General features: G+C 47.6%; 5 protein-coding genes across 5 annotated transcripts; 2 read left to right on the top strand and 3 right to left on the bottom strand.

Moving 5' to 3' along the window:
- Positions 1–1,759: 1,759 nt before the first annotated feature.
- Positions 1,760–5,036, bottom strand: ARB_05674 (uncharacterized protein; the record flags this gene model as incomplete). The annotated part of the gene is made up of 5 exons (XM_003016229.1): positions 1,760–2,166; positions 2,232–2,521; positions 2,579–2,620; positions 2,746–2,894; positions 3,075–5,036. The coding sequence occupies 5 exons, from the start codon at positions 5,034–5,036 to the stop codon at positions 1,760–1,762; spliced, it is 2,850 nt and encodes a 949-aa protein (XP_003016275.1).
- A 1,273-nt stretch (positions 5,037–6,309) lies between these two features.
- ARB_05675 (hexose transporter protein) lies at positions 6,310–8,041 on the top strand (the record flags this gene model as incomplete). The annotated part of the gene is made up of 5 exons (XM_003016230.1): positions 6,310–6,615; positions 6,681–7,036; positions 7,203–7,593; positions 7,675–7,852; positions 7,905–8,041. The coding sequence occupies 5 exons, from the start codon at positions 6,310–6,312 to the stop codon at positions 8,039–8,041; spliced, it is 1,368 nt and encodes a 455-aa protein (XP_003016276.1).
- Positions 8,042–8,466: 425 nt separating this feature from the next.
- Positions 8,467–10,187, bottom strand: ARB_05676 (uncharacterized protein; the record flags this gene model as incomplete). The annotated part of the gene is made up of 2 exons (XM_003016231.1): positions 8,467–9,576; positions 9,678–10,187. The coding sequence occupies 2 exons, from the start codon at positions 10,185–10,187 to the stop codon at positions 8,467–8,469; spliced, it is 1,620 nt and encodes a 539-aa protein (XP_003016277.1).
- An 881-nt stretch (positions 10,188–11,068) lies between these two features.
- Positions 11,069–13,705, bottom strand: ARB_05677 (uncharacterized protein; the record flags this gene model as incomplete). The annotated part of the gene is made up of 1 exon (XM_003016232.1): positions 11,069–13,705. One exon carries the CDS (start codon positions 13,703–13,705, stop codon positions 11,069–11,071), a length of 2,637 nt encoding a protein of 878 aa, XP_003016278.1.
- A 2,310-nt stretch (positions 13,706–16,015) lies between these two features.
- Positions 16,016–19,193, top strand: ARB_05678 (uncharacterized protein; the record flags this gene model as incomplete). Its single annotated transcript, XM_003016233.1, has 2 exons — positions 16,016–17,026; positions 17,136–19,193. 2 exons carry the CDS (start codon positions 16,016–16,018, stop codon positions 19,191–19,193), a joined length of 3,069 nt encoding a protein of 1,022 aa, XP_003016279.1.
- Positions 19,194–19,543: the final 350 nt, after the last annotated feature.

Raw genomic sequence — 19,543 nt, forward strand, 5'->3', positions numbered from 1 at the left:
GGTTGTAGCAGGGCTGTAGCCGCCAGCCAACTTGTTACTTGCCGGCATGAACCACGGACGTTGCAAGTTGCCAAGGGGTTAGTTAGTTATGTGCCGTCCTCTGCCTTTTGTCCGTTAACTAACTAGTTAGTGAGTTGCTGCACAGTCAACCAGATTGAGGTCTCAATTGGTACCTGAATATCAACATTTTTTAACCGCCGACCTCGAGGCTCCAAAAATAGCAACACATCGAATCGGGCCTGTTAGCTCGCGCCGTTTCCAGCTCCTCGTATTACGCTGGAAGGTAAAAAGGGCCTCGATTCCAGGGATCCAACAGCCGAGAGTCCCCCGGGGAGCGCTGTGATTGGGAAACACTTCTCGAACAAGCATCGTCGCCCGGGACAGCAGGCTATTAGTTACTTATTTCATGCAGAGAAGGGAGACGGAAGCGCCCACTCCCAGCAACCCCCTTGTTATTCTTGCTATCCGTGTGCGAGCTAACAGGGGAGGAAAACTCTGCATGACTCTCTAACCGCCGTGTGTCATCTGGTTCCGTTGCTTCGGCTAGGCTGGATGTAACCAGTTAGCAGTCTGGCAGGTCGTGAATGCCACTGTATGCACCACTTGCTGCAGGCCTTGTCCGGGCCTGGGGCACTTTGCTGCCTCTGATCGAGAACGAAGTCCAATCGCCAGTGATTCTGGGCTGTCGTTGCTCCACTGCAATAGAACGATCGTCTGTTCTCATGTACTGAGTTCTATTCTGCGAACCCACGTCGTCCCTGCGCTGCTGCAGGCTGTGCATTCATTCCCTATTCATGATGCCTGCTCCCCCATTGATACCATAAACCGAGGCTTGCGACTAGTAAACAGCTTTGCATTGTCTTTAGAGTTATCATATGGATCTCTCTGCATGTCAATCTTTTTTTCATCCGGATTAAACGAAAAGCTGATGCCCTGTTGCTATTTTTGGTGGCAGCTGACATTTGGTAACTAGTTATCTCACATCGTAGATAAAGCTAGAGATGTCGATTTCTGGACGATCAAAGTCATCCAACTCTTGGGTAGTTCTATATTTACCTTAGGGTAGCGTGGATCGAATTTTTCCCCATTCTACTCTTTTTCAATGCCCCCACGATGATGAAACTGCAACAAGTGCAGCGGACGTGCCCCCAGTCACGGCGGTTAGCAACGACAGATCAGGGCATAGTCTGAGGGCCACCTGTATCAAAGTATCAGAATCGATGCCTCGGGACTACTGGCCGACTACTAGATATGTACTACAATCGGACAAGTAGCAAGTTTCCGGTTGCACTCTGTTACTTTACCTAGGGGTACGGCGGTATGGGCTTGACAACGGAGACTCAAAACAGATATGCGCTCAAAAAGTGTGAAAAGAACATATTATTATTTTATTTTTTCATCTTTACTAGCATTTGGGTTGTGGAATCTGAAAGCTTGGACATGTGGATGAATCTGTATCAAAGCCTCCGTAGGAATGTTGAAATCTCAAAACAGTCTGACGAGCATATTTTGTTAAGTCATACTGTCATCTGTTATCCTGAGTAGAGTCCTCGTGTTGAACTTAGAACCCTCAAAATGTATCATGAAAAGTAATCACACATTTGAACAAAAGAAAGCAAATGATGTCCGTGTAGCCCTGCTGGAGACACTACACGGAGTAGGGGTAGGGAAAATAAGGGATAAGGTGGGATCTAGAGAAGAAGAAAAAGCAGATTGATTGGCAAGTCCTTCTGATAATGTGGTCGAGCTCGATGTTTCCTCAGTTATCCATGTGCTCAAGCTCATGATTGACTTCGGAGCCGTTCATAGCAGTTACTACTGCTGGCTTGGAATCAAGAACGGTGTCCGTTGGATCTGCATTATCTCCAGGCAGCTCTTCTTCTCTGGCAATGTCACCAAAGAGTGACGTACTATTCAAAAATGAAAGTAGCTCCTCCTTGAGGGGTTTGTCCATCATTTCGCTTGAGCTTTTCACCCCCGTCAAGTAATCATCACCCATATCATCAAAAATCCTCCCGACATCGAGGCTGATTATGTCAACAAGGGCGTTGACTAACTCTTCGAGTTCCATTTTGATAATATCGACAGTACCTAGGAACATGTCGTTCTTGGACTGAGATACACGGTTAGCCATTATGGTCTTTATTTTTGGGAATGAACCAGCTCCTAAAAATAACAATAATTTAGCTTTATTTTCAATACAAATTTTAAGCGAAGATTGAAAATCATACCCTTGATTGTGGAAACTTCACCGTAGGCAGGTCTCAAAGCCGTTGTTATGCTTGGGATAAAAATACGGTTCAGTTCCTTTTGTTTGGAATCCATTTTATCAGTGACAAAATGGATAATTTGCTTGATCCTTTCCTGATATCTTAAACATTGGTCATTTAAGATTTTGGATCGTGAGTCGCTCTCATTAAGCGTTCGGACATTTTTCATCACGTCCCTGTGAAATTCAGCTATATCTCTCCGTAGAGAATCCGAAGTTTTGTTGAACAGATGAGGGATCTGTCTGAAAGTCCTAGGTAATAATTAGCATGGCCATCAGAAACATTGAAGTTGAAAACATTAAGATTACCTTTCCCAGGCTAGCCCAATAATTGCCATTAATGGGTCGGCCCTATAAACATGAGTCTCATTCTTCGAACCTCAAAGCTGTTTGCAAGACCTACAATTCTTTATTCCAATTCTGTGGTAGAACTGTTAGCTCCCTATGAACCAGGTATAATTACTTGGTTTACTTACGTAGTGATTCCCCTTTCCATCACGAAATTCGCCAAATCTCCGGCAGATAGCTTTGTAAGTGGGGTATGAAATTCCTCCATGCTTCTTGACTCGGTTCCACCGAGATGGCGCCCTTTCAGCCGCATTCTTAGCTGCAATGGCGGCATTATCTACACATATTAACTTCAAACTTCTCGATGCAGTTTGGAAATGGGACATACCAAGATTAGCATATAGATGCTGCCTTATTCCCAATAAAGTGTTTGACAGGTTGAGGATCGTGGTGTTTAAAACCTGACAAGGGTCAGTGAATCAATTTAAAATGAAAAAATTAATTATAACACACTCACCTCCTTGAGTTTGTTGAACTCAGCCTGAAGTAATTCCTGGTCGTCTTGGTTTGAGCGGAGTGACAGTTCATCTTGCCCTGATGTCTGAAGCTGTAAACTATTGACTAATTGGCCAAGGTTGTTCAAAAAATTGCTATGGTTTGTCATACGGGCCGTAACGCCTAGGTTCAAACAGTATCTTTGGAGCTGGGGTATCCCAGTATCCTCGGGGGTTATGAACCCCTTCATTACTTTGTGCTCCTTTAACCTACCTTCCAATATCTGAAATGCCTTAGATGACACGCAAAAAACATCTAATTTTTCCTTGGCCATGGTGCCTTCTTCATCTTGGCTGGTGTTTCTGGGATGAAGAAGTCCAGCCACGAAATCCTCTCTTATTCGTGTATCGGAGTAATTGTTGCGTTTCTCTATACAGCAACGCTCGAATTCGCGTTGCTTAAGTTTTATCTCCTTTCTAACAGATAAAACCTCAGTTTCGAGAGACTGGAGTTGGGCCTTAACTGTGGCTTGTTTTTCTGTTAAACTCTTTTTGGAAACCATGAACTCGCGCTTTCGGGGGCTGGGTGATGGCGATGGAGATATGTTCATGGCACCATGGTTAGAAGGGCTCTGTATAGGGTTGATCTCGGGGGCAACTTCGGTATCGTCCTGCATCGCAAAGTCGATCAGTTTCTCTAACTTCACCCTTATGCGCTTGTCCTTTTGTTTAAGGCCCTGTATTTTCAAGCTCATGACTTTGGCCTCCTGCTTTTTTTCATCACAAAAATTATCCAACGCTTCTCTCGCATGTTTGAGTCCGGGGTCATCTGCTGCCTCCGACAAGTTTATATCATCGGTCTTGCTGCAGATAAAAGCCAGTTGGCCCATCCCGCCATCGAGCTGCAGCTGCCGCTTGAAACCATCCCCTAGAAGTGTCCTCGCCGAATGATCATCGACAGCTCGAGTGATAGGCGCGACTACCCACAGGCTAGAGCAATTTTTTATGTATTTTTGAGCCAAAGTTCCCCTGGCCGTGTTGACGTCCAGCAACCCCGGGAGGTCCACAAGTACCACCCCAGTGGATAAAACGGGTGCTTTGACATGTAGGCGCACCAGCTCAACAAGTGGCCACAATTGCATGGACTTATTCTGTGGTATCGTATTATTGGTATCCATGATATCCTGGTCTGAAACTAGACGACGTGGTTCACTATCCACATATTTTTTAAGCTCATTGTAAAAGTCGGTTGCATTGTTTCCAGACATGTACTTAGTAGAACCAAGTACTGTAGCAACGTTAGGGACTTCCATGATTTTTTCAATTGGGGTATTCCTGGGGTCAAGCTGGTATACAGCTCTGAATTTGGCACATGCTATGCCAAATTCAGAGTCATAAGTGGAGGGAAGTTCATCGAGACCATCCTGCATGTCTTCGAAGAGAAGGCGCATTTCCTCCTCCCACGCTGACCGAGATACAAACTGAATCTCAGCCTCATAGTTCCATGGCCCGTGACAATATGAGATTTCTGTGATCGCTGCAGTGCACGCCCTCATTCCACTGGTAGGAACTAAACGTTTCTCTCCCAACAGTGCATTTATTAAAGAAGATTTTCCAGCACCAGTGGCACCAACAACGCCTATTGTGATTGTGGGATGGCTCTTGCCTTGATCTATAGTCTCCAAGATTTGTTTGCGTAGGGCTTCAGTGGCTCCAGTGGAAGATGGATATTTCTTCAATATGGTCTCCAGCTTCGCGAGGATATGGAAGCCCTCCTTTGACTTTCCCTCCAGCTCCTCCAGCTCTTCGTTGACAATAGTCACGCTTGGTTTTGCTTCTTGTGAGATTTGACCGTTGCTTGGAGTTTCCTCATCACTTGAGAAGCCGGCATCGCTAGAAGACGTGTCTAGCATGTTGATATCATTGTAGTCTTCTTTCTCGCCCGGATGTACAGGGATACGGACCTCAAAATCCGAGGTTTCCATGTTTAATTAATAGGTGCCAACTGTAAGAGGTATGTAGGGGCCAAGAGAGGAATTGATGAATAATGCTTGACAGTAGAGTGAAGTAAAGTCGCAATATGTGAAGAAAAATTTTCTGAAGAAGAATACGAAGGAAAAAAAAATGAGCTCATAAGGTGAAAATCTGATACAGGTACGCAGAATATCTCTGGCGTAGAGAAGTAATAATACAATTCAGAGGGCGTTGTTTGTTTTGATAGAGACTGTTGAAAAAAACACGTCGAGGCTCCTTTGAAGTAAACAAAGATGCACGTGACTAGTTAGTTAAACCCTAAGTTCGGCCTTATCTCCGAGTTCCTTTGAGCCTCTTCATCTCAACATCGAACACAGCTGGTATAAGAAATAGAGCAACCTTCCTTTTTAACTGACGTATTTCTGTCCGTCCATGAGTTGAACAGATAGCAATGGGTTGATTAAAAGCGTCTAAATGGCCGGCACCTGTATCAATGATACAACATAGATTTACAATAACCTCCAATACTAACATAACCGGCTAAACGGAGCCCAAGGTGAACGCAATCGAAAAACCTAATAAGAGTCTCTATTGAGCAGGATGAATAGATACTTCTTGTGGTCGTGGAGTTCTGAAATACATGGGGGACATCCATTTCAGATTACTAGCTAATTGCATGGTTATCTTAGCATTGAGCGACTTGTGTCCTTCTGTACGCCTCGGGATCGCCAGTCAAGCGAGATGCATATAACTAAAAGACAGAACCCTGATTTCATAGCGATACCTTGGGAGTGACAACTTACCCGGATCTGCAATTGTGGGGAGAGAACGAGGATAGCCGCGGTTGGATGGCTGGTAACCACGATGGAGCCCCAGTCGTCTAATAAAAGCGGCTTCCTCACCTGGGCCACTCATTCCTGACGACCAACCTGTCTCACCATTTAGCCCTGGTGCTTGTTACACTGCGTCGCGGAAGTCTTCCCGGTGCGGTAGTCTACCTAGCCGAGAATACCATACCTACTATCCGCTATCCTTCTCGTCTTCCAAGGTTTGAATCAAATGATACCAAATTGCTTACCCAAAGGGAACAATGGCGAAGAAATATCTTGGAGGGTCGGGTGATAAACTCACTATATGGATATCTATAGCTGCATCTACGGTCCTCATATTCTACGGTTATGACCAGGTCTGTTTCAAGCTCTGGTTGATTCCATTCGACCCGTACTAACTTGGAGATAGGGGGTGTTCGGCAACGTCCTTATTGGGGAGGACTTCCTACAAACAATGGGCTATCCATCCACAAACCTACAAGGAACCATGACATCTGTTTACAATATTGGATGTTTCGTTGGTGCCATGTCAACTGTATGGACCGGAGACTATTTTGGCAGACCCCGTCAGATAATAGTAGGCAGCACTATCATTGCTATCGGTGGTATCATCCAAGCTTCTGCCTATGGCGTGCCTCAGATGATGGTTGGAAGAGTAGTGGCTGGTTTAGGCACTGGAATGAACACCTCAACGGCTGGGGTATGGCAGTCTGAGACTAGTAAAATGAACAGCAGAGGGAAGCTTGTTATTATTCAAATGGTGAGATGAATATCCCTGGTGCTTCCCTGTAACTATCCATCCACTAACTAGCTGACTCGGCTTAGGCAAACTGTATAATGGGATTTTCTGCTTCAAACTGGTTAACGCTTGGTTTCTCTTTTGCTAAAGGGAGCGTTGCATGGAGATTTCCACTAGCATTTCAGGTGTTTTTTACTCTTTGCATATACGCCATGTGCCCTTTTCTACCAGACTCTCCCCGTCTACTCATCCGCAAGGGGCAGTACGGTGAAGCACTAGAGGTGCTAGCTGCACTGGAAGGTAACGGAGCAACGTCCACTTCTCATTCTGTCAAAACCCAATTCAACGTCATCAAAGATGTGCTAGATCGGGAGAATCTGAACTCTTATACATGGTTTAAACTGCTTATGGGAAAAGGCGAGTCTTCCAAAGTTCCCTCGGGGTATACCTAGCTAAGAAAAATCATATAATAGGGCCACCCGGTGTTCTTAGGCGGATGATTCTGGGGGCATGTATGCAGGCAATGAATCAAATATCGGGAATCAATGTCACCTCGTAAGTATCACACTGGGTCCGTTTTAGTATATACCGAGGTTTAACCTTATTAGATACTACATGTCCTATGTCTTCATACATGCCCTCAATCTCTCGCCGCTTCTTTCTCGCATACTCGCAGCAGCTGGGAGCGTTGACTATCTGGTTTTTTCCTGCCTTGCCTACTTCGTGATCGAGCGTTATGGGCGCCGGAAAGTGATGATGTCGTCCTCCCTGGCCTGCTCTATATGTTTCATAGCCATCACTATCTCCCTGTCCCTATCAGAAAACGGGCATGGAGATAAGTACAAACTTGGAATAGTGGCTGTGTCGTTCTTCTTTGCTTTCTTTGCAAGCTTCGGTATGGGAGTACTTGGTGTCCCATGGTTATACCCAACGGAGATAAATGCCCTGGAAATGAGGACTAAAGGGGCGTCTCTGGCTATGGCTACAAACTGGATTATGGTAAAGACACAATTTCCCATTCCTAGTGATTGATGTTCATCGTAACTAACGATAATTTCACAGAATTATATGGTAGTACAGATCACCCTCCCTGGCATTGAAAATCTAGGTTGGAGATTCTGGATTATATGGGCAGTGATATGCTTTTCATTCATCCCGATCACGTACCTTTTTTATCCAGAGACAGCAAATCGAACTCTGGAAGATATTGATCGGTATTTCGAGGCGAATAGGGGTATAATTGTTGCATTTAATAAAAGTAAGGCCTTCGCTGTTTTAATCAAATACATCTATGCTAATTCTTCCCTCAGCTGCCACCCAACTCAGTCGCCCTGATGAATATATTCGTATGGATGAAGAGATCTCACAGAGAGAGACAGTAGAGAAATCAAGTGCCTCTACTAGCATGCGAAACACACAATCCGAAGAAAAGATTAGTCAAGCGTAGGGAAATATATATATATATCCGTTCTTTGCAAACACTATTTACATCAAACCCTTTGTTTACTCCAAACTACACTTAGATATGCCTATCAGTTATCTTTCCCATCCCCTCGAGGGTATATCATCTTCAGGCTTCTCTATATTATACCGCTATATGGAAATTTGTTTGTTACTCTTCTGAGGAAGTTGTTTGTTTCTTTGTGCTTTAAGAATAATGACAGTTATCGGCAAGCAATGGGAAGTCGGCGGATAAGGGTTTTATACACTGTATGGTTTGGCAAGAAGAGAATGCTATTGATTCTCAAAGTAACTAGCTAATCAATCAATTTAAGGTAAGAAAATAGTTACTAATAATCAACACAAACGAGGAGCTTGAACAAGGAGTGAATCATAGAAAACGATTACTTTGTAGACTTTATTTCATCCTCCCTAACCTCTGATATCGAACTCCACGGGTCCTCGGGACTCCAAGCCTACACTCATGTTTCCCTCGCTTCCCCACCAGCTCTTCTTGTCGTCACGTCCAACCGTAGGCTTCTTAGCAGCAAGAAAACCGTGTCGAGATCGACGAACAACTTCCAGGCCTTCGCCTCGCAGAACGACATTTCCACGCCGGAAATCCGTAGCAACGACATGGCCCGCCCAGGAATGAGGGTAAGAAATGGCCATGTTAGCCGAATTACGGCTGATATGGTAGGCGTTCACTCTAAGCTCCGGATGGTTACATGGCCTAACTTCAGCATGGCTGGGTTTCTTGTTGAGAGATTCCAGGATACGGTTCCATTTTTCCTGTCTGCTGGAGCTATTGGAGCGAGTATCTATGCGTATCTTGGGATGGGGGGTATTATCTTGAGCCTCCGGTATGTGCTCAGATTTCTCAAGAGCGATGAAGGATGGCTCTGTAACTTTCAGCGATACATTACCAGAGCGAGTTTGCGTGGTTATAGAGATGTCGTCACAGCGCTTGCATCTCCTGTTATGAGAGAAAGTGGTATTTTCAAAGACGAGGGGAGTTAGGTGAGTGTTGATGTTACCGCTTCGAGTTGTGACTGAAGCATGGGTAGAGAATCCAAGGACGGCGAACACATTTCCACTCCTGGTTTCGATATTAATCTCATATGGGCGAGGGGGTAAAGAGGAGGAATTCGATGGCCATGAATGGTGATTCATAGCCGGATCTTTGAAGAAGACTTCTTTGAAGAGGGAAGGCTGAGGCTTTTCCATGTCATATGTGGATAGAGCATCACTGATAACTGTGGCATCGTCGGGCATCTTGAACCTCACGAAGACATTGCCAGTTCTCGACCTTATGGATATCCTTGCAGGGCGAGTTGGATCGTCTTGGTGGGCTGGCTGCGGCACGATGGTAACATAAATGGATCCAGTTCTAGTCCTAAGGTCTAGTAAGTCGTATAGAGGGTAATTTCCATAGATCCAGGATTCCCTTTCTCTAACCACTATCTCTCGAGAAGACTTTGAGTGGCAGCCAAAGCCATAGTTATGATATCCAACCGAGTGGTGATGATGGCGATGATGTCTCTGAGAGCAGCTCAAGCGTTAGCCATAAACCATGTAATAACTAGTTAATGGGCTATCAAAACTAGTTCAAAGGGAGTAAGCCTGTGGATTTAACACCTTACCCTGATGAAGCGGACTGCGGCCCAGCGGACAAGCCAAAGACAGAGCCAGACAACAAGGACTGCCTTCAAGGCGATGAATATCTTCACACAGCAAGACCGCTCACGACGTCCGCCGTCCTCGCGGCGATGACACCGACGTCTAGCCCTCCACCAGCGACGGAATCGGCCTGGTCCTTGACGGCAGCTGGCAGACTCCTCAGGCGAATCTTCCTTCTTGACGGCGCTGTCATCCTTGATGTCTACATTGAGATCCCCCCTGGGGCATCCCGGAGAGCGGATGTGGTCACGGTAGCCTGGCGGTGGAGAGCTCGCGAGAAGCCGGTCATTCTCACGGGCGTCCTCGATGGCTGTCTCTGCGTGGAGGTCTGGCTGGGACTCGCCGCTGTTTGATGCAGTGCTCGGAGGAGTGTATATCTTCTCGTCGCCCATGACGGTATCTGAGTCGTCGGAGTACTGGGGCAGCAAGGGAGCCTGCTGCTCCTCGAGCTCTTCTCCCTTGGGGTTACCCATGGCTAGCCTGATCGTTCAATAGTTGTTCGCTATAGATTAAAGACGACTAGAACCAGGCTTCGATGGAAGTGGCTGTCTCTTGGGTATTGTCCAATATATTCAAAATAATATACGTCTCGGATGGCCAGGCAAGGGCGCTCCTTCACGCAATCGAAGATACGGCCGCAAAGGACGCTGACGACGATGGCCAGGCAGCCGCATTTCCCCCCAGCCTGGTCTGGTCTGGCCTGCACCGCCCAGGCACGGAAGATTAACCAACCGACCCTGCTGTGAAACGCTGACTGGCGGCTGCTTTGAGTTGCTTGTCGCTGCTTGCTTATTTAACGAGAGTCGCTGTTACGCAAGCCACCCTGGGATGGTGGGAAGGGCGCATTCAGGGAGGATACGAACTAGATGTCGATGTAGAGAAGGATTCATTACAGCACTGCCGATTGGGATGATTAAAATAGATTTAGCTGGACTCTAGGGGCAAAAACGCTCGAGTCTTATAGCCAGGATAACAGAGGCCCCTTTAGATGTAACTCCATGCTTGTTCCCTCAAGTCAGAGCAGAACGTTCTAGGAGAAAGTAGTCAAGGCACTTTATCAAGATATTAGAAGCAAGTAAAAGAGGAGGCTCAGGACATAGGAGAGTGCAGTATCATTAAAAACTCATAACGCCATCGCTAAAATGAAGCAGATGAAATGCTCTGATCATAGCTATCATGATACCTCCAGGGCGAATAAATAGGTAATAAGAGGGAAACAGACAAATATTCAAACAGGATGACAAAAAACGTTTTCCTGCATAAAGGGGTATAGAAAAGTAAAGTAGAAGAAAAAGTATGGCGGGAGAAGCAGATTGAATGGACCATCCCAGATATACCGGACAAACCACTGATATCAATAGCCTAGGTTGCCGAGAATGGAGGCAGCTTCGTTGGCCGGTAGACCGCATACGCCCAGAGCACGCACTTGACTACCTTTTCTCAGACACTTAAGACCAAGGGCAACCTTCCAGGCTTCGCTTTCGTCAAGCACAAAGATGAACCGTTTGCCGTCTTGATCTCTGATGCTGGTTCGGATAATGTGCAGGCCGCGAGCTTCCGCTGTCTGTAGAATAGCTTGGTCAATACCACTGCCAGCACTATGATAAGAACTACTCGAGTCTGCAGCACTGCTCACCCCAAAACGGCATTGGTCTTTACAGGTATGAAGCATTCCTGAAACGAAAGCATCTGAATCCTCGCTGCTAGGCTGCTTGGATGACGAGTGCAAATTGCCAAACCGGAAGGGATTGAGCTTTCCATTGCCTGAGCGAGCAGGATGATTGCCATTGGTGGAGTGCAAAGGGCACCATACCTCTATTAGCTTCATAGTCCATGCCTTGATATCCCATTCTCTCTGCGCTACTCCACGGACATCATCGTCAACGAACATGCCTTCCGTTGTCATTCGCAGAATGAGTCCATCCGTAACTGAGCCTACTCCAGATACCAATTGGGCAATAGGAGTTTTCATGAATGCATTATTAAAGGTGTATACGCCGTGGATGACAATCTTGTTAGGATCCTTGGTGGAATATGGTCCACGTTGAGATGGAGGAGGCGAGGTGTTTGCAGTAGATTGAGATGGAGCATAAGTCGACTCTGAAATAACCGAGGCTGCCTGGCTAGGCCGACTGATACTTGATCTTGGTCGGTCATAAGGGCGAAACGAATATCCATCGTCTTCTGCATCCGTGGTTGCTGTCTTGACGGAAGGGAAAGGAGGCTTGCTCTGTGTAGACTTTGGTGCTGGTCGCTTCTCTGGCGATGGAGACCTCTTTTCTGGCGAAGCCGTCTGGGACTTTGGCTTGACAGGAGAGACTTTGGTAGTTGACGATAGTTTTGTGGTTGATGAAACTGATGGAGCGACTGAGGGGGCTGCGGACGCTGCAGCGGCAGCTCGTCTGGCCGCAGCAGCTTCTTTTGCGGCCGCATACCGCGCTGCAGCTTCCTGTCTGGCCTTTTCCTTCGCAGCCTTCTCTGCAGCCTCCTTTTCGGCTGCTTCCTGGGCTGCCTTTGCTTCTCTCTCGGCCGCTTCTTTGGCAGCCTTTTCTTTGGCTCTCTTCTCCTTCCACAGTCGGTATTCCCGTTCCCGCTTCTCCTTATCACGCTTCTCTTGCTCCTCACGAGCTTTCTTCTCTTCTTCTTCCTTCTTCTTGCGTTCTGCTTCTGCCCTTTTACGCTTAATTTCTTCCATCTTTCTCTTCAACTCCTCTCTCCTCCTCGTTTCTTCACGAGCTTTCTCCCACTCGCCCATCTTTGGGTCTACTGTAGGTGCTTCTTTCGGAGTTTCTGGCTTTGGAGGCTCGGGCTGAGGAGCCGGTTGAGGAGCAGGCTCTGCAGGTTTTGGAGGATCTGGCTTAACCTCAGGCTGTTTCGGAGGTTCTGGTTTTGGAGCTGCTGGCTTTGGAGGCTCGGGTTTAGGTTCTTCTGGCTTAGCTTCTTCTGGTTTGGGGATTTCCCTCGTTGGCGGTTCAGGTGCTGGAGCCTCAGGTTGTGGAGGAGCTGGCTTTGGCTCTTCTGGTGCTGGTTCCTCTTTCTTTGGAACCTCTGGTTTTGGAGGCTCCGGTTTTTGTTCAGGTTTTGGCTCAGGTTCTTTGGGCATAAATTGTGGCTTGGGCGTCTCGGGCCTACGGGGTTCATGATTTGGTGGTGGAGGCGGTGGAGATGCTGGCCGCGGTGCTTCACGCCTTGGTGGAGGCGGAGGTCCCGGGGATTCGGAACGTCGAGTGTCACGTCTATGAGGCTCTGGAGAGGGCGGAGAATTATAGCTTCCATAGCTCTGGCGGCTTCCAGGGTAGCTATTCCTATTATACTGATGCCCTCCTGGATATTGAGGTCCAGCACCAGGATATGGCCCTCCAGCCCCCGGGTATGGTCCTCCCCCTCCGGGAAATCCAGCCCCTGGATTAGGGGGAGGAGGGAACCCAGCACCAGCATAATGTCCGCCGTAATTTTGATAAGAGCCGCCGCCTGCTCCAGGCCCCGGGCCCGCTCCGCCAGGTGGCGGAGGGCCGTGTCCGCCCGGGGGAGGACCACCTGGAGGAGGTCCAGGAGGAGGCCCACGAGAAGTACTTCCATTGCTGGAAGCGGTAGGTTTTGAGCGAGAACGTTGACGGAAAACTCCCTCGGCTTGGGCCTTGCCAATGGCCCAGCTGACGAGGCCAATTCCAAAGGCGAGCAAGAATACGCCCATTCCGCCGCGGGCCACAACAGTTGCACACCAGGTTTTCAGAGTGGGTAATGCGTTGAAATAAAAGTAGACGCCCATCAATGTCACAGCGACACCTGCTAGGAAGCTGTTTGTATGGCATTGGAGCGAGGGGAGGTATAAAAAGCCCCCTCCCGCAGAATGAGGCGGGATAATGAAGATATCATAAGGGCCTTCAGGCAAATCTGTAGATTTGCGGTACCTGCTGCCATCTCCAGGTCCGGTGTCACTCCGCGGGTTTGCTCCATGAGGAGGAGGCGGTGGTGGTGGAGGGCCGTCCATTATGTAAGGTCGCTGTCTCCAGTGCTACAGAGGCACAGCAAAAAATTAAGCCACTGTTTTGCTATGACCTTTCAGTCTGATAAGGAGCAGGTGCTGTACAATTTTCCCTGCTCTGGGCTTTCCTCTGCTCGTCTTTTTTCTTTTCTTTTCTTTTCTTTTTTTTTTTTTTAATATCTTGTTGTCGTATAGATGCTTATAGCAAAATGTGCTGTATATCTCTGCTCATATAAATAGAGAATTCATGCATTGTGGTCCCAAACTACCACACAATGCAGTATGCGGCCTTTTGTGTGTATGACACCAGTTTGGACTGTACTTCCCCTCCTATGAAGCTGTCGAGTATTTCGTTTAAATTGAAGGGAGCGACTCGAGGAGGTACTTTGGTGGGCGTTTTCGATAAGGACGAGGGTGCAACAACGTCGTGCGCCGTGGTGCGTTCTTTGTGTATCAGTATCGAAGAGCGTTTCGATTGCGAGAAAAGTGCTTCGAGTCTAAGAATTAACAATGAGTAAAACACAGAATCGCAAATTGGCCATAAGAGCAAGAAAATCCAGCGATTTTGCCGGCAATTCCCACGAGAAACGAGGCAGAGTGGCATTTCAATCTCTGGCTTACCGCTGAGTTTTGATGTCAAATACCTTGATAGGCTGAACACACGTTGCGCACAGATACTTTCGTACAAAGAGAATAAGATAGATCGGTTTGGGGAGAACGAAATGATAAGCAAAAGGGTGAAAGGAATCGAGTCCTGACTCCGAAATCTGAGACAGGCTTGGGGCTCTGGCTCTCTGGGGGAGGAGTGGCAGTCGAAGGGGAATATCAAATTATTTTTAACATGTCAATGTCCGCCTTTATGGCGTGGAGGGAAAAACGTTTGTATTCTTTTCTCTTCTTTTTTTCTTTTTTCTTTCTCACCCTTCTTCTTGTCTCTTCGTCTTTTTAAAATGTGTTTTTCTCTTCTCTTCCCCACCCCTTTTCATCCAAGCAGTGGCCGCAGTCCAATCGGATAGCACGAAAGATCCCTGTTTGCCGGCCCAGTCTCCATTCTCAGCGCTGCTTGTTGACCTATCGAAGCCAGTCTTGACACCGGCCCGCGATGAGTGGAGGGATTGGGACACGTTGTAACGAATAACTGGAGGTGAAGGCACAGCGGGCAAGGAAATAGTACGAACTATCATACAGATCTGGTGGGAGGCCAGTGTTGACACTGATCATTTACTACCGTTCGTGGAAGCAGCAGCGTAGACGTACACACACGCACACACACACAAATATCCGCTTCTTCTGCTGCTCCTGGCCTGGCTGCCTGTTTGCTGCGTTTCCCTTCTGTCGTTTGATGCCAACAGTGCAGATGCTGTCGTGTTGTTGCTGTGATGCGAGTCGCATGAAGACAAAATAAAGACAAAATAAAAATTTAAGGGAAAGGGAAGGACCCACTTTTTAGACGTTTTCCTCTGTTTGTTTTGATTTTTCCTATTATGGCTGTCCTGAAGCGCCTGTTTTTATTGGTCAGTTTCCATTTAAAGTTGATTAGTCACTAGCTCCCGGAAAAGTGTTATTCCAAAAGTCAGGTGACTACGCTGATTAGATAATCAGGTTGAAGCGGCCAAATGCACGGAAACACGCAGAGAAATGAAGGCGAGGACGACATAAACAGCCGTTGGAGGAAACTCGTTAGCTTTGCCCACCTTACTCAGAAAGGGACTATCTGTCTGGCCGGCTGCCTGGAGTCATGCAGGTGTACTTCGTGACCTTCGCAGCCTCCAAATCGACTATTTAACCGCTAAAAAAACGAACTCGTCGGGCGGGCACGAATGGATTACATAAGATACTGGGCGGAACTAAGATGATCCTGCGCCGAAACGCACTCTGATTGGCCAGATCTTGTCCATCTGAGCTTGCCCCGAGATCAACTTTTGTACCTGAAGTTGCTGCATGACGATGATGAAGCTGACACTGTCGACGTTGGGTATGAGGATGCAGGGCATGATGAGGCTGTAAACCTCTCTGGGTCTACAGAGTATTGCCGGCTCCTCCTTATATAGCCGCTGTTGCCTGCGCCTCGTTAGATGTCGAACTCCCTCCCGCCCGAAGCTATCTCCTTGTCCCTCTTATCTATCACCGCTCAACAAGAACGAACGTCGATCCCCTGAAGGAGCAACCTACACAAGAACACCAAAGAAAAGAAACCCCTTTTAACTATACAAGCATATACACCGCCCAAAGAACCTCTGTCGTCCTCTCTGGTCCTCTCTCTCAACATACAGCAGTACGCAATAACAACCTACAATTCGATCTTTGGGGCTTCACATGAATGCCAATCCGATGGCGGCCGCCCCTGTGCCGGCAGGCACCTTTATGGCCGGCACCAAGGTGCAGGTTGGAAGCCATCGAGTTGTGGTAGAGAAATACCTTTCCGAAGGAGGATTCGCCCATGTCTACGTCGTTCGACTCCCAAAGCCTGTTGATGGCGTCGAAACTGCTGTCTTGAAGCGGGTCGCTGTTCCGGACAAGGCATCCCTCGCCAACATGAGAACGGAGGTGGAAACGATGAAGAGGCTGAAGGGACACAAACATATCGTTACATATATTGATTCTCATGCGTCACAACTCAAAGGCGGCGGATATGAGGTCTTCCTGCTCATGGAGCATTGCGCTGGTGGCGGCCTGATAGACTTCATGAATACCAGGCTACAGAATCGATTGACTGAACCAGAGATCTTGAAGATATTTGGCGACGTCACCGAAGGTGTGGCCTGTATGCATTATCTCAAGCCACCACTCCTGCATAGGGACCTCAAGGTTGAAAACATCCTGATCTCCGGGAACGGCCCTTCACGCTGCTACAAGCTGTGTGATTTTGGTTCTGCAGCTCCTCCTAGACCTGCAGCTACTTCCGCCGCCGAAGGTAGACTGATCGAAGATGATGTCCAGAGGCACACAACCCTACAGTATCGAAGTCCGGAAATGATAGATGTCTATAGAAAACAGCCGATCGATGAGAAAAGCGATATCTGGGCCCTTGGCGTTCTGTTGTACAAGCTATGCTACTATACCACCCCTTTTGATGAGGGCGGCCAGATGGCTATTTTGAACGCAAAGTTCAAGTATCCCGCCTACCCACCCTTCTCAGATAGACTGAAACTTTTGATTGGTATGTTTGCTCTGTCACTTTTGATGTCAAGGTCCCTTTTCAAGCTAACATTAAATTCTTTCGATTCAGCCACTATGCTTAAAGAACACCCCAAAGACAGGCCCAATATTTATCAGGTTTTACGTGAAACATGTCATATGCGAGGAAAAGAAGTGCCAATTCGAGACGTGCGTACTTATACAATATATCTAATATCCGCGCGTCTTAAAAACTAACTATTTTCCCACGTAGATTTATTCCGACCATTCACATTCCGAATCTAGACGAAGCCAGCAGCTACCGACTTCCACTCCAGTGGAACCACCAAAAGTTGGTGCCACCTTCACGCCGCCCATTCAGGAAACAAAGATTATTCCAGACATTGCGCCGATGCGGAGAGGAAGACCAGTCAAGCCTACCGACCAAAAGACTGCATCGAAACCCAGTCCTTCTCCTCTTAGGGTTTCCGGTGACCCATTTGCGGCACTTGATGGAACTAAACGGAACGTCAGTACGGATGAACTCTCTTCACGATTCCCAACTCTAGATCAGTTCTCCCTCCTTCATGAAAAGGGTGGCACTTTCAACTTTGAATCGACCAATACAGAATCGACTGCCAACCCTGATGATTTATCTAAAAGAGTCACGAATGCTCTTGCCGATGAAGCATTCTCGAAGCCTGCAGTATCTCCACAGCCAAGTCCTACTCTTGGAATGCACCATACTACTACCCGGATAGACCCGTTAGCATCAGATAAAAAGCTGGTCTCGTCACCATATCTGAGGGCGGAACCCTCTCGTCAACAAGTCCCTATACAGCAGCCAACACCACAGAAACCAACTATGGTATCCACTGGCACGATGACATCCCCCTCACCAGTAAACCAGCGATCAGAGAGTCCCTCCTTATCCCAAAGACCGTTGCATAGATTCCCGAGCCAATCACACAAGAAACAAGCGTCCGGAAGTTCTCGTGAGAGTAGCGGTCACGATCATCCCCGTGTGCACAGCGGCAGCTTATCGACTCGGCCCAGTTTTGCCAGATTTGACTCTAAACCTATTCAAGCGGAGGACCTTCCTAGATCGCCGGCATCTTCACGGCCATCTTTGGAAGGTACCCGGCCAACGGCTTCTGATATTGCAGACCCGCTAACCCGTTCGAAATCCGCAAACTCGAAATCTAGGCCTACTGCTGCATATGTCGCATCGAGATTAGAGTATCTTAGGGATAGAGGTCGCGAACGCTCGTCAGACGAGGATGAAACGTTGCTACGCCCATCCGTTGGTGAACATGATCTCGAATACAGCCAGCCATCCAACATGTCGGACGTTGATTTCCTTAAAGCTAAGGAAGAGGAAGAGTTGAGCCGGAAGCGCGAGAAGCGCCTAAGTGGTGGATCCAAACATGCCAAACGCGGTAGTTTATCCTCACTTTCTTTATCAGGCACCAAGACCCTCCTCGCAGGCCGCTTCGGAGACGCTTTCCGCCGCTTTGAAAACAACGCTCCTCATGATAGGAATCAAACCCCATCTCCTGAAAATGACACACAGCACCTTACTCCCATCACTGGCTCCGAGGTAACGGAGCTGAGCGACGATGGTCGTGGATATGACAATGTTGACGCAGACGATATATCACCTGAAATGAAACGAGAAATGGAAAGACGTCGATTATCCATGGAGGAAAGAAGGGTTGCTGAGGCTGCTGCCCAGTATCGCTCGCAGTTGAATGAACGAGAAGGAGGCCCCTCGCGCGCTGTGGGACTAGGTATAGGAAGTGGCAGTAGAGCTGCTGCCATTGAAAACAAGGTCCAGTCTTTATTGAAGGAGACGGAAAAGGCACCACCTGTCAAGACAGCATCAGGATATGGACGATACACAGACGCAATACCTAATCCACAAGCCAAAAGATTCGAGTCCCCATTACCAGAACGGCCAGCGTCATCTACTATGCAATCATATACATCCGCCCCTGCGACTTCTCATACACCTGATTTCCGGTCCCAACCTTCAAAAGATAAAGATCCCCCCTCTATCGGCCTTAAATATAACACCGGGCAGCACCAGACCTCATCAACTACCTCCCGTGCTGCCCAGCGCCCAGTAGCACCCCCGAAGCCCAAGAGTTTACGAACCGGAATTCAATCAGCCAACCAAACTGGCAATAGCGAATATAACTCCTCACAACACCCCCGATCGACCAGACAAGTCTCCAACTCTTCGGAAGACTGGGAACTAAATTTTAGCCGCCGCTACCCCAGTCTCTCTGGGCTCGAACTTGTAGAGACAGAGATAGACATACCAAAAGCTTCGTTGGGCCGTACCACAGCCACCACGGCGAGTAAGGGACTCTGACCAACTAACTCCCACGCAAGGCTACGAATCGCCTACACCTTTGAATACACAATTTTATGAACAAATAAACCAAAGCATCCACTATACCCTCCCATTCTCGCATTTAGAATCGCGTGGCACATTATATCGCATCTTTATGCTTTTGGTCAGATTATTCCCTATGTCAACTACGCTATCTATATACCAGGGGAAACAGGCGCCATTCCATTTTTCTCTTGTTAAGGTTCTACTTTCCCTTTTGGCTGTGATGCTGAGATGATAAATGATATGATGTGGCTTCTTTAATGTTCAAGCAACATTGGCAGCTGTTTGATTAGCATTGTAGCAGTGGCTTTTATTATCCACGGGTT

The sequence above is a fragment of the Trichophyton benhamiae genome (assembly GCF_000151125.1).
Source record: "Trichophyton benhamiae CBS 112371 chromosome Unknown contig01145.0, whole genome shotgun sequence".
Taxonomy (NCBI): Eukaryota; Fungi; Ascomycota; class Eurotiomycetes; order Onygenales; family Arthrodermataceae; genus Trichophyton; species Trichophyton benhamiae.